Source organism: Ictalurus furcatus, chromosome 20, assembly GCF_023375685.1.
Source record: "Ictalurus furcatus strain D&B chromosome 20, Billie_1.0, whole genome shotgun sequence".
In the NCBI taxonomy this organism is placed as follows: domain Eukaryota; kingdom Metazoa; phylum Chordata; class Actinopteri; order Siluriformes; family Ictaluridae; genus Ictalurus; species Ictalurus furcatus.
Genome location: NC_071274.1, coordinates 19,871,067 through 19,883,409, shown reverse-complemented (window position 1 = coordinate 19,883,409; position 12,343 = coordinate 19,871,067). Strand labels below are relative to the sequence as shown.

Genomic DNA, 12,343 nt, shown 5'->3' with positions numbered 1-12,343 from the left:
TATCACATGGCCCCTTTTCACTTTCTCCACCATGATATTCCCTTTTCAGATACACTTGCTCATTGCCCATGCATTCGATATCTGATTAGGCTCCTAAGGCGTGCAGTCTTTATTCTTTTCTTTATTCCACAGCGCTATTGAATTCTCGATGAAAAAAAAAAAAAAAAAAAAAAAAAAGACTGCTCATAAGCTGCGAATTCATTTTCTAATAGCAGCTCTGACAGCAGCGCCAGCTGTAATTCAAAGTACATTTATATTAATGTGCTCGTGCTAATGCTTTATGGGGACTATTGTGACAACTAATTCACAGGTGCCATGTTTATTATAATCTAAGGCTAATAATAACAAGGTATAAACGTCGATATGGTGATGTTTTCGGTAAGGAAATGTTTACTTACCGTTTAGAGAAGGAGTCTCCATTGGTAGCACTAATACTGTACTGGCCAGTTAGATTTACAGGTCAGAGGAGTTTGTGTTTTGTGGTTTCTTAATACCATGACAAGCTGTGGTGTTTTTTTTTTTTTTTTTAACTTCAAAAGAGAGCGAGAAAAAAAAGAAAGTGGAGAGGAAACTACTGTTTATAGCAGCTATAACATAAGTAATCAGAGGAACTAACTTGTTTCACATTGACAAATTGTTGTGGTATTTGAGGAGTAAAACACTTCAAGACCAGCAGATATTGGAAAATAATCAACTTCATACCACGCTGCATCACACCACCCTATTGTTGATCATTTTCCAATAACAGCATGCCCTGAAGGGTTTTATTCCTTACTTCACCTTTTTCTAATCCATTAACTTTTCTCAGAGTTCTTCACCTCTCTTTCGGCAACCTGTATCTTCTTTGCTTCCTCAGGCGCTATCTGTTCTGAGATGGCTTTCCTCCTCAATTGTCTCTCGCTTCTGGTGGTGGTTCTGGTCCTATTATCCGTGCCCTGCCTCGGATGCCCTTCTGGCTGCCGGTGCTACAGCCTGACAGTGGAGTGTGGCTCTATTGGACTCAAAGAGATACCACGGGGCATTGCTCATGGAACACAGGTCATTATTTGAAAACGCCATAGTTGGTTACACAACACTATTATTTCCTGTTCAGTGATATTATCTCCTATTTAGGCCCAGAGATGCTGCCTGTGACTATTAGATTTCCAGTCAAATTTATATATGAAACAACAGCTGCTGATCGAACCGCAGCAATAAAAGTCAAATAAAGGGAAACTGGATTACATGCAGCAAAAGCCCAATGTATAATAAAAGACTGGGCACATAAACGGCATAGCAAAAATCGAATAAAAGACATAACAATATATAGAAGAATAATAGAATGAAAGCACAAAGCACTAGGAAGGCTTGATAATAGTGGAAGACCAAATTAAAAACGGAGAGCAGAGAAGCCTAGTTTAATTGAAAATTAGAAATGCACAAATATTGGGAATGCAGGAGCTGTGTTTCTCTTTTATGTCTGTTTTAAATGCTAATTAAAATGCTCTGCCAAACTCATTTCATATAAAAGATCAATATCAGATCCATGACATGGTTCCCCATGTTCCGAGGCTTCATCCAAGCATACAAATATAATCCTCCTCCTCTATGGTGGCAGTTTCGTTCCCTGTCTCTATACATTAACCTGTGCTGCAACCATAACACCACAGCACTCTTTACATATTCATAAGCCTATTTACATAGTATACTCAAATAACCTGAGGAACCTGTGCCATACAAATGAGCTGATGTTGCTCCGCCTGCATTAATCTCTGTGGAAACAATATGAGAGAGAGAGAGAGAGAGAATGTGAGCATGAGCAATCAAGTAAAGTAATGAATTATGCAATTGATATGGTGTTGATAAATCACTAAAGACAAGACGAAAGGCCCATACAAACTCACCACTGTTCACACGAAAAAAAAAAAAAAACTTTCTAATGCAAATGCTGGCTCTACCAATTGAGTTGTTTACAAGTACCCGCACTGTGGAGACTTTGGGGAGAGCGTTTATGAAAGAGTCGATTCAGTGCCTAAAGCTTCTCATTGATCCAATTCTCGCTCAGTGAAAGAAAGGGCCTTCATGATAAGCTACCTTCTATCAAACTTTTTTTTTTTATTATATAACTGAAGTGTCTTTGACGAAACAAAACATCACTTGGAGATGAATAAAAAGATCTTATATGTTCTTATATATTTTACCTCTGTGGCGCTAAACTGCTAAGAACTAGTGAATGAATATTTTTGTCCTAATGAGTCCATGGATACATCGCCGTCCGGAATTATTGGCAACCTTGGGTAAAATAAGAAAAAAGCTATTCATTCTTTCATCTTCAGTAAACATGTTATCCTGGTCAGGGTCACGGTGGATCTGGAGCCTGTCCCGGGAATCCAACTGTATGCCAAGCAGGAATACATCCTGCATAGGAGGCCAGTCCATCACTTGGTACCACACACGTTCACACCTCAGGAAATATTGGAATGACCAATTCAAATACTGGCACGTTTAGGTGATGGAAAACCAGAGAACCTGGAAGAAACCATGCAAAACATCACACAGAGAGAACAATCTGCACTCGGGACCCTGGAGTTGTGAGGCAGATAAACAAACTCTTAAACCTTGGTAAAAATAAATAAATAAATAAATAAAAATATCTTATTCTGAGTACAAATAACACAGTATCTTTTTTTTTTTTTTACCAAATCATTTTTGCTCATCTTCTCCAAGGGTGCCAATAATTCTAGAGAGCAATGCTTAGATCCCATAGAACTGAAAAAAACTTGTTGAGCTTGTGTTTTGCACTCTTTTACAGACTATCTTCCTGCAGGACAATGCCATTGGTCAGATCCGGGCAGTGGACCTGTCTGGCTTGGGTCACCTGCACTATCTGTACCTGCAGAATAACAGCATCTCAGCTCTGGAGGCCAGCGCCTTCGTGAGTCTGGGCCAACTGCTAGAGCTTGCGCTCAATGGCAACCGCCTCAACCTGATCTCCGCTGATGCCTTTCGTGGTCTTGAGCACCTGCGCATCCTCTACCTGGCAGGGAACCACATCAACCGTCTGGAGGATTACACCTTCCGTGGATTGCAGGTTGTGTGTGTGTGTGTGTCTGTGTGTGTGTGTGTGGTCTCTATTCCTGCACATTTGAGTTCGATTTGAATTATGTACAACGTGCAGAAAAATGTCCCAGTCAATTGGAGTGTAGTAAATGTGACAGCATAAACACGCAGGTGGCTGTACACTCTGCAATTAACTGAACTGGAACAAAATGGAAGCAGGAACTGTGAACATCACAGGTTTTAATGACGGTGGTGGTTAGGATGATGGCAATAATGAACATGATGATGTCTAAGGTAACAAGAAAGATCACAATGAAGGTGATGCGGAGGATAATGAGATCTCATTTGTCTTCCCCCAGCGTCTGCAAGAGCTGCACCTGCAGGAGAACACGATGGAGGTGTTAGATGAGCAGGCTCTGATGGGCCTGTCTTCTCTGGCTCTGCTGGACCTCAGCAAGAATAACCTGCGCACCCTGAGTGCTGTCACTCTCAGACCTCTCATCAGCCTGCAGGTGCTGCGCATCACAGGTACCTTTATAGCCATATGCACAGACTTGCACAAAAAGGGAAAAGAGTCAAGGTGATAAAACCGGAATTAAAGATTTATTTTCTAGATTACGAACAGGAGCAATATTAAATGTAAGGGAAATGGAACAGGAACAATGATGGAAAATACCGAGCACATGAAGTTGGACGGGAAACCTTTATTTGGAGTGGAAGGACATTTTATGGAAAGAACGATTAGCACGGTATCAAACAGGATCTGAATCGAAAGCACAAAACAGCGCACAAGGTTTGAAAAGTTGTGTAGGATTCAAAAGATTCCCTTTTAGGCTTTTTTTCTCTTCTTCACATTTTCTCCTATTGCAGCTTTCCTAATCTCTCTGAATGTGGCCTTTTAGATGATCAGATAATTTGCTTTCTCATAGTCTTTTGTATGAAAAAGCAAATCGTTGCTTTCTAATATCTTAGTTAAATCTTGAAACTTCCCCTCTCCTTCTACGATTCTGTTTCCTCTCTTAAATAATCTTGATCTGTCTACCTGTATCTTTTCCTCTCCCCCGCTCCATCCCTCACTTCACTCTCTCTATGTTTTGGTAGATAATCCATGGCGTTGTGACTGTGCACTTCACTGGCTTCGTGGCTGGATAAACACTGAGGGCCAGCGGTTGTTGAGTTCAGCTGATCGGAGGCTTCTGTGCTCTGAGCCGCCACGCCTCTCGCACCTGATCCTGGTAGAGGTGCCAGCTAATAGCCTGGTGTGCATCCCGCCTGCTGTGCAGCTTGAGCCGAGGGAACTAAGCGTACGTTTGGGTGAGAGCATCCGCGTGTCATGCCAGGCCTCAGGTTACCCACAGCCCCAGGTCACCTGGAGGAAGGTGTCCTACGGTAGAGCTCAGCTATCACCACGAGGTCTGGTGCAGGAGGAAGGGACAGACGGGGACAGCAGAAAGCCAGTGACAGCCAAGCCTGGTGGTAATGGAGTCAATGTGGGAAACCGTGGACCAACAGCTGATGGTCGGGACAGGGAGAGCTTCGATCAAGACACGGGCAGTGGGATGCTATTTCTGAGTAATGTTACAGTGGCACACGCAGGACGCTATGAGTGTGAAGCTTGGAATCCTGGAGGGGTGGCACGTGTGATCTTTCACCTTGCTGTGAACGTTTCATCTTCATCTTTGTCATCATCCTGGCCTCGCCTGCACCCCTCATCATCCTCCTCATCCTCTTCGCACCACCGTCCATCCTTAGGGGATGTCAGTCAGGAACCGCTGTACGAGCTTGAGAGCATGGACTTCAGTGCCCTGGGCACAGCCACCCAAACAGCCATCGCTGTGGGTATCTCACTCCTGGCGCTGACTGCCCTGCTGCTGCTGTGCATGATCTACAGCCGTCACCGGCAGCGCCAGAAAGAGGATGGTGCTTATGGCAAGGAGGAGAGCATCCTCTATGTCAATGACTACTCTGATGGACCAACTACATTTGCACAGCTTGAGGAGTACCGGGATGAGCGTGGCCATGAAATGTACGTGTTAAACCGGGCCAAGCCTGTGCTGCCTCCACCACCCACCCCTGGCCAGCATGGGGCACTACAGCCTAGAGAAGTGCTCCAGGCCCAAGGCACTCTGACATCTACCATTGGACCGCGCAGAGCCCCAGCAGAGGGCATCGAGGGTCCACCACCAGACCCAGAGGGCCTATTTATAAACCAGAGTCTGCTTTTTGACACACAGATCGCGTATGAGATCCACTGCTGAAGAAGACTAAAAGCAGATCGATCAGAGAAGGCAGTCCATAAGGCCAGTTACAGAGAAGCTCTTTGTGTATTGGGCTTGAAGTCAGCCTGATGGGATCTCTGATTAGTTTGCCTATTTCTATTCTATTTTTTGATTAATGTTGGATGAAAGGGATAAGCCGAAGGCTGTTTCAAAAGGATCAAATCACTGGCTTATCTTGCACAGGACGAGAAGGATACAGAAAATTTCTGTTGCCTGGCATAATGCTTTAGAAGTCAAACTCCCAAAAAAATGCCTAGGGCGGCACAGTAGTATTGCCTCCTCATAGCTCGAAGGTTCCCCGGTTTGATCCTGAGCATGGGTTACTCACTGCACAGAGTTTATGCGCTTGTTCTTCGCGTGTCTGTGTGGATTTCCTCCCACCCTCCAAAAACATGCCAATAGGTTGATTGGCTGCACTAAATTGCCCCTAGGTGTTAATGAGTGTGTGACTGCGTGTACGCATGGTGCTTGATGGACTGGTGGTATGTTCCTGCCTCACGACCTGTATTTCCGGGATAAGCTCCGGATCCACTGCAACCAAAGGCAGGATGAAGCGGTCGCTGAAGATTGAATAATAAAAAAAAAAGCCTGGCACCAAAATACCTTCAATGGTCAGATGAACCTACTGAGAAGAAAACCAGCATATTGGACGTTTCATTTATTATTCACAAAGTAGAAAACAGAAAGGATGCTTGAGTCAGTTGCTATACTCTGACACACATATGTTTTTCTGCATAGTGAAGAAAGTCAAAGGCCATTTTTTCATCATGTCTAACTTGTTTTTTTTCCTGGTTTCAGCCGGCAGTGTGAATAGTTTTGTCATCGATTCATGTTATGTCTTTATATTTTGAGAGCCTTTTAGTTTTCATTTGTACCTACATATGATTTTGATGCACATTTACATGTGTATGAGAAGACCAGTGAGTCACAGAGACCGAGTGAAGTTATGTCTGTGTTTGTGATAGCCAACAAACTATTGAATTTAATGTATTTAATTAGATTGCTCTCTCTCTCTCTCATCCTCTTGACCTCTATTTAAGTAACACTGTGAAAATAAAAGTTCTAGACACTAGATTTCCTGATAAATTATCAACATCTCTATAATTGCATTGTGCTCTGTATGTCTCCAGATGGCATTTTGTATGACATTCTAATATTGTTCTCTGGAGTGTAGGGTAAATTTAGCTTTTTTTCTTTTTTCTTTTTTCTTTTCTTTTCTTTTTTTTTTTTTTTTTTTTTAAATAAATCTTGCCAGGTTTGTACAGAAAAAGCCTAGTAATTACTTCAGGGTATAAAAACACTCATCACAGCTGGTGATATCATCTGAAGGTGTTAAGCTTAAGCTCAGTACAATAATTTGGAACAGTATGTATTTTTGTTTGTCAAATGTCCAATAAATGTGACGTTTGTGTTTGTCTAAATAAAATCTGTTTTTTGGTCCAAATTGGGATCTGGCTTTCTTTCAAGACAACACATATTTAACAAAGTTTTTTTTAATTATTATTATTATTTTTTTTTTTTTTGATAAACCTGTGTTTTGTTCACAATTATTTGATATCCATGAGAGCAGAGTATTTTTGTGAATGTTTTGAACAAAAGATCAAAAGGTTAAACAATAAAGACAATTTTTTACATCCTTCTTTGCTCATATTTACCAAGGGTGCCAATATTAGTGGAGGGTACTGTAGGAGGAAAAGAAAGAATGAATCTGATCTGTTTCTATAACAAATCTGAGCTGAAATATCATAAGATTTGTTGTAGGGCAATCTAATGCAAAGTGACATAAAGTAGGTTACCTGATATTATCTATAACTATAGTTATAGACTATAGATACCATAACAAGAGCAAGTAGATAGGTATTTAGCAATATTATACTGGAATTAAAGTTATTTTATTTAAAATTGTTTAATTTTGCATTTGCACAGATTTATATATATATATATATATATATATATATATATATATATATATATATATATATATATATATATCCTTCCCAAATCAAATCCCAACAGAGATTTTCTATGGGGTTGAAGTCAGGTGACTGTGACGGCCCTGTAGAATCTTCCAGGACTTCTTCTGCACCCAAGCCTTGGTGGAATTCGAGGTATGCTTGGGATCATTGTCCTGTTGGAAGGTCCAGTGACACCCAAGCTTCCTCACAGATTGCATGACGTGCTCTCCTAGGATTTCCTGATACTTCACTGAATCCATCTCGCCTTCCACACGCTGCAGGTTTCCAGTGCCAGAGAATGCAAAGCAGCCCCAGATCATCACCGAGCCTCCACCATGCTTGACTGTGGACAGAGTGTTCTTTCTTCATTCTTCTTCCTCCAGACATACTGCTGATCCATCGTGCTGAAAAGTTTGTTTCATCGCTCCACAGAACAGAACCCCAAAACTTCTGTGGTTTATTTATATGATTTTGAGCCGACTTTTCTTGTGCTTTTGGGTCAGTATAGGTGAACGTCTTGGAGTTCTGGCATGGAAACCTTCTGCGTTTATTACACACCTTACTGTGCTCACTGAAACCTCAGTGCCTGTTGCCAGAAAGTCTTGCTGCAGGCCTTTGCAGTCACTCGAGGGTTTTTCACAACCTGCCTTCTCAGAAATCTGCTTGCAGCCATCCTTTTTCTGCCCCGTCCAGGTATTGAGCACACCTGCTGCAACTAATGAAGCCCTTGATGAGTTGTATTAGGTGTGCTTGAGACAACACTTGTTTTGCATATTTGTGCCGTTGTGAGGGATTCTATTCAGGCCGTTGAATAATTTTGAAACTGGAGAAGTCATTATAAGTTGCATTTTCAGTTGAATTTGGTGAAACCACTTGAAGCATTCGTTGTGTTGAACTATTTCAATTGCTTTTGTTTGATTTGTTCGTTGCAAACTGCTGAAAGTCTGTACATTTTGACAATAAACCTGATAGGGGTTGAATAATTTGGGCTGCAACTGTATATTACAAGCAAATACAAATTTAAAAGTGCTGTGTTATGAAGCTTAAGATTTCCCTAAGGCCATGCTGCAACCATTTCTTAATAGGTGCAAAACTCAACAGCACAGCAGAACGCTGCTAACTACAGGTGCTACCGGATATCTGGCCCATGGGGCATGGCAGTACATGCAGAACTCCTGTAACCCGATGGAATCTGCAAATGATAAGTATAATACAGGATAATCCTTTTTTTTCTTTTTCTTTTTCTTTTTTTTTTTACATGATGCTGGATTTATTCTCTATTCTTTTATATCAATTTGAAATGACTGACTGAAGTTTTATTGCCCCAAGAGAGATTCATAGGCAGCCTTAGACATACATTATTGATGCATATAAAGGTTTAAAAAAAATGTTGCCTTTTTGACATTTAGCTGTTTAGCATTCTGATTCTGTGGGAGATTAAAGATGTGTTGTTTTTAATACCTGTCATTCTGTTTTTTTTTTTTTTTCCTTTGAGAGAGAGAAATGAGGATGGCAAGCCAATAGTGGGTTAGTCTGTGAGCACAGATATGGATCAGCATTGATAATCTTGCCTCCCATGTGTATGGTCTTTATGATAATATTAAAAAGGTTCACGTTTAGAGATCCTTTCAGCACAGCGATAAATATATTCAGGGAATCTTGATAAGTAATGATAAGCATTATAATGAATTCTGTCACAGTACAATGCCTCTGTATTTGCACATTTTTTAGGTGTACTTTTAAAATTTGAAAAACAAATCATAGAAACAACCATATACTAGAAACAACTGAAGTCCGTCAAACCACATCTGTTATATCTTGCATAAGGAAAACAGAGGTGCCAATAATTACGGTTTCACCATAGCATTTTGGGTTTTTAACCTCTTACTACGACGATACAGGAAAACTATGCTTCTTCTTTTTTTTTTTTTTAAAAAAAGCTGAAACAGCAGCTTTATGAAAAATTTGCAATATTCCACCAGTCACATGTTCAATGTTGCAGCATTAGAATTTTCCGAAGATCATGGGAAGAAGAAAAGGAAGTTGTGTCATTCTTTTTTTCTTCTTCTTTATTTTCAATGATATTGTGATTGACTGATGAGGTGACTGAAATTATATCCCTGCTACCGAAAGTATAGAGTCATCCATTTTCCGTATCGTTTATCCTACACAGGGTCACAGGAGATCCTGGAGCCTATCCCAGGGGACTCAAGGGCACAATGCAGGGGGCACACTGGACACGGTGCCAACCCATCACAGGGCACAATCGCACACACGCTCACGCACCCATTCACACACTAGAGACAATTTGGAAATTCCATTCAGACTACAATGCATGTCTTTGGACTGGGGGAGGAAACCAGAATCCCTGGAGGAAACCCCCCACAGCACGGGGAGAACATGCAAACTCCGTGAACACAGGGCGAAGGAAGGAGTCGAACTCCCAACCCTGGAGGTGTGAGGCAAACGTGCTAACCACTAATCCACCGTGCCCCTGATAATTTTCTTAACATCCTCATGCCATTAGCATGGATTAACCACATTTTACCTTTATGCTAAAACACTCGACTCTGTTACTAATTTAAAAGCATGGCATTATCAGTAAAGAAACCTTTAAAGAAAAAAAGATTCATTACATTTAAAGATGAAAAATGATTTTAAAATGAAGTGACATTTTAAGGTTTACAAGAATTAAATGGTACAACCGGGGATTTCTGCCTGTCTGCCTGCAGGGAATTCCTTCTTAGACATGCAAGCAGCTCTGGAAAACAAATCAGCCGGTGTTCTTTATTTTTCATGTGCTGCAGCATCTTTATAATCTTCAGCGGTGCTTAAAAATCAGTAAGCAAGAAACATAATTCTGCTTAGAACGTTTTCTCACCAAGCCCACTGTTTATTTGTGTGCATGCTCCAACCATTGTTAACAAGAACAGTAAGAACCAGAAATTTTTTTGCGATTTTGCCCTTCTCGTGCCAGGATGCCAAGATGCAGTGACTCCTAGACTGCTAGTATGAACCAAAATAACTGCAATGTGTATGGGCTTAGTCATGCTCCACCACATGGTGGCACTAAAAATCAATGTACAGTATGTGCTGGCTGTACATAATAAGATCATAGAAGTATATTAGACCAGGGGTTCCCAAACTTTTCCAGGGCAAGGCCCCCCAAATGGCATTAAAATTTGACCGAGGCCCCCCTTTTGCAAGATGTCTTTAAAATTACAGACATCTGAATATATCCCCCTTTTTTTTATTAATAATTACATCTTACATCTTTACATTACATTACATTAGGAATTGTGTGTGTGTGTGCGTGTGTGTGTGTGTGTGTGTGTGGTTGTCCAAGAGTGAGAAAGCGAAACATACATTTATTTATTATTTATACATTTTATATATTGTTATTTATTTTTCACACCAAATTGTTGAGGCCCCCGGGCGCCCCCTGGCGGCCCCACTTTGAAAACCACTGTATTAGACAGCTTTTATTCGCCTCAGGAGTTCTGAACAGGTTATACAGTATATGTACTCACAATATCAGTCCTGACAATCAACGAAAAATATGAAGATGATCTTTAAAATAATAATATACACATTTTATTCCATATTCCATTTGTGTGTGTGTGTGTGTTAGTAAATACGTATTTGGTGAATGAGGCTTGCTTCTGAAGTAGGAATTATGTCATTTGGGGGGAAAATACAAAGAATACCAAAATACAAATAAAAAACATGGATGCCTTCAAACTACCATGCCTGACTGTAAAGAGTAATGTATATTTACCTCCGTAAAGCTGTGAACTGTATAGTCAGTGTTATAGATTTAACAAGCAAATATGTCTGTGTGATAATTATAATGTGGTAATGTTAATTAGAGTAATGTGTGTTTTTTTTTTTTTTTTTGCCAGTTTGCATCTTTAATTAAAAACAAAACAAAACAAAACAATATTCACATGTTTGGGGTATGGTAACAACAGTGAATTAAATTTTTGGCACAACTGTTCCTTTAAAAAAAAGTACTTCATTAATAGCAGAGGCTAGCATTACAGAAAATACATTTTATTGTCCATTCGTGCAGTTAGACAATGTGTTATTGCTTAATATATAGGAAAATATTTGAGCATTTTTATAACGAAAATCTGTGTTAAGAAATGAACGATGGTATTATAAAGCTTAATTCCTGGATACAATGCTGTGAAAAACTATTTCTCAAGATTTCTTCTGTTTTTGTGAATATCTCATACTAAATAGTTTCAGAAATTAAAACAAAGTCTAATATAAAACAAAGGCAACCTGATTAAACACACAATACAGATTTTAAATGATAATGTTATTTACTGAAGCAAAAACGTTATCCAGTAACAACTGAGCCTGTGTGAAAATTTATTTGCCCCCGTAGTTAATAATTCCGCAACTGCATATTCATAATGGGATTCAGCTGGACTAGACGCAACCAGGCCTGATTACTGCAAACCCTGTTCAATCAAATCTACACTTAAATAGAAATTTTTCAATAGCATGAAGTTGGTTAAAAGGTCTTACCCAGTAACACACTATGCCAAATTTGAAAGAAATTCCAGAAATGATGAGGAAGAAGGTGATTGAAATACATCAGTCTGGGAAGGGTTACAAAGCTATTTCAAAGGCTCTGGGACTCCAAAGAACCACAGCGAGAGCCGTTATCTCCAAATGGAAAAACTCAGTACAGTAGTGAACCTTCCCAGAAGTGGCCAACCTTCCAAAATTACTCCAAGAGCACAGCAACTACTCATCCATTAAGTCACAAAAGAGCCAAGGACAACATCAAAGGATCTACAGGCTTCTCTTTCATCAATAAAGGTCACTGGTCATGACTCCACTGTCAGAAAGACACTGGGCAGAAGTGGCATCCATGGAAGAGTGGTGAGGTGAAAACCATTGCTAACCCAGAAGAACATTAAGGCTCGTCTGAATTTTGCCAAAACACACCTTGATCCTCAACCCTTTTGGGAGAATTTTCTGTGGATTGATGAGTCGAAAGTGGAACTGTTTGGAAGAGAGTGGTCCCGTTCCATCTGGCATAAACCAAACAGAATT

At 40.2% G+C, this 12,343-nt stretch overlaps 1 protein-coding gene across 1 annotated transcript; it reads left to right on the top strand.

Annotated features, from left to right (window-relative positions):
• Window positions 1–351: 351 nt before the first annotated feature.
• Window positions 352–5,297, top strand: lrrc24 (leucine rich repeat containing 24). The gene is made up of 4 exons (XM_053651715.1): window positions 352–1,038; window positions 2,792–3,070; window positions 3,399–3,567; window positions 4,141–5,297. Exons 1-4 carry the CDS (start codon window positions 874–876, stop codon window positions 5,295–5,297), a joined length of 1,770 nt encoding a protein of 589 aa, XP_053507690.1. The 5' UTR covers window positions 352–873.
• The last annotated feature ends 7,046 nt before the right edge of the window (window positions 5,298–12,343 follow it).

Coding starts and splice junctions, on each gene's coding strand:
- lrrc24 (XM_053651715.1), top strand. CDS start 874: ATGGCTTTCCTCCTCAATTGTCTCTCGCTTCTGGTGGTGGTTCTGGTC. Junction 3,071..3,398: donor ACACCTTCCGTGGATTGCAG/GTTGTGTGTGTG, acceptor GTCTTCCCCCAG/CGTCTGCAAGAGCTGCACCT. Junction 3,568..4,140: donor GCAGGTGCTGCGCATCACAG/GTACCTTTATAG, acceptor ATGTTTTGGTAG/ATAATCCATGGCGTTGTGAC.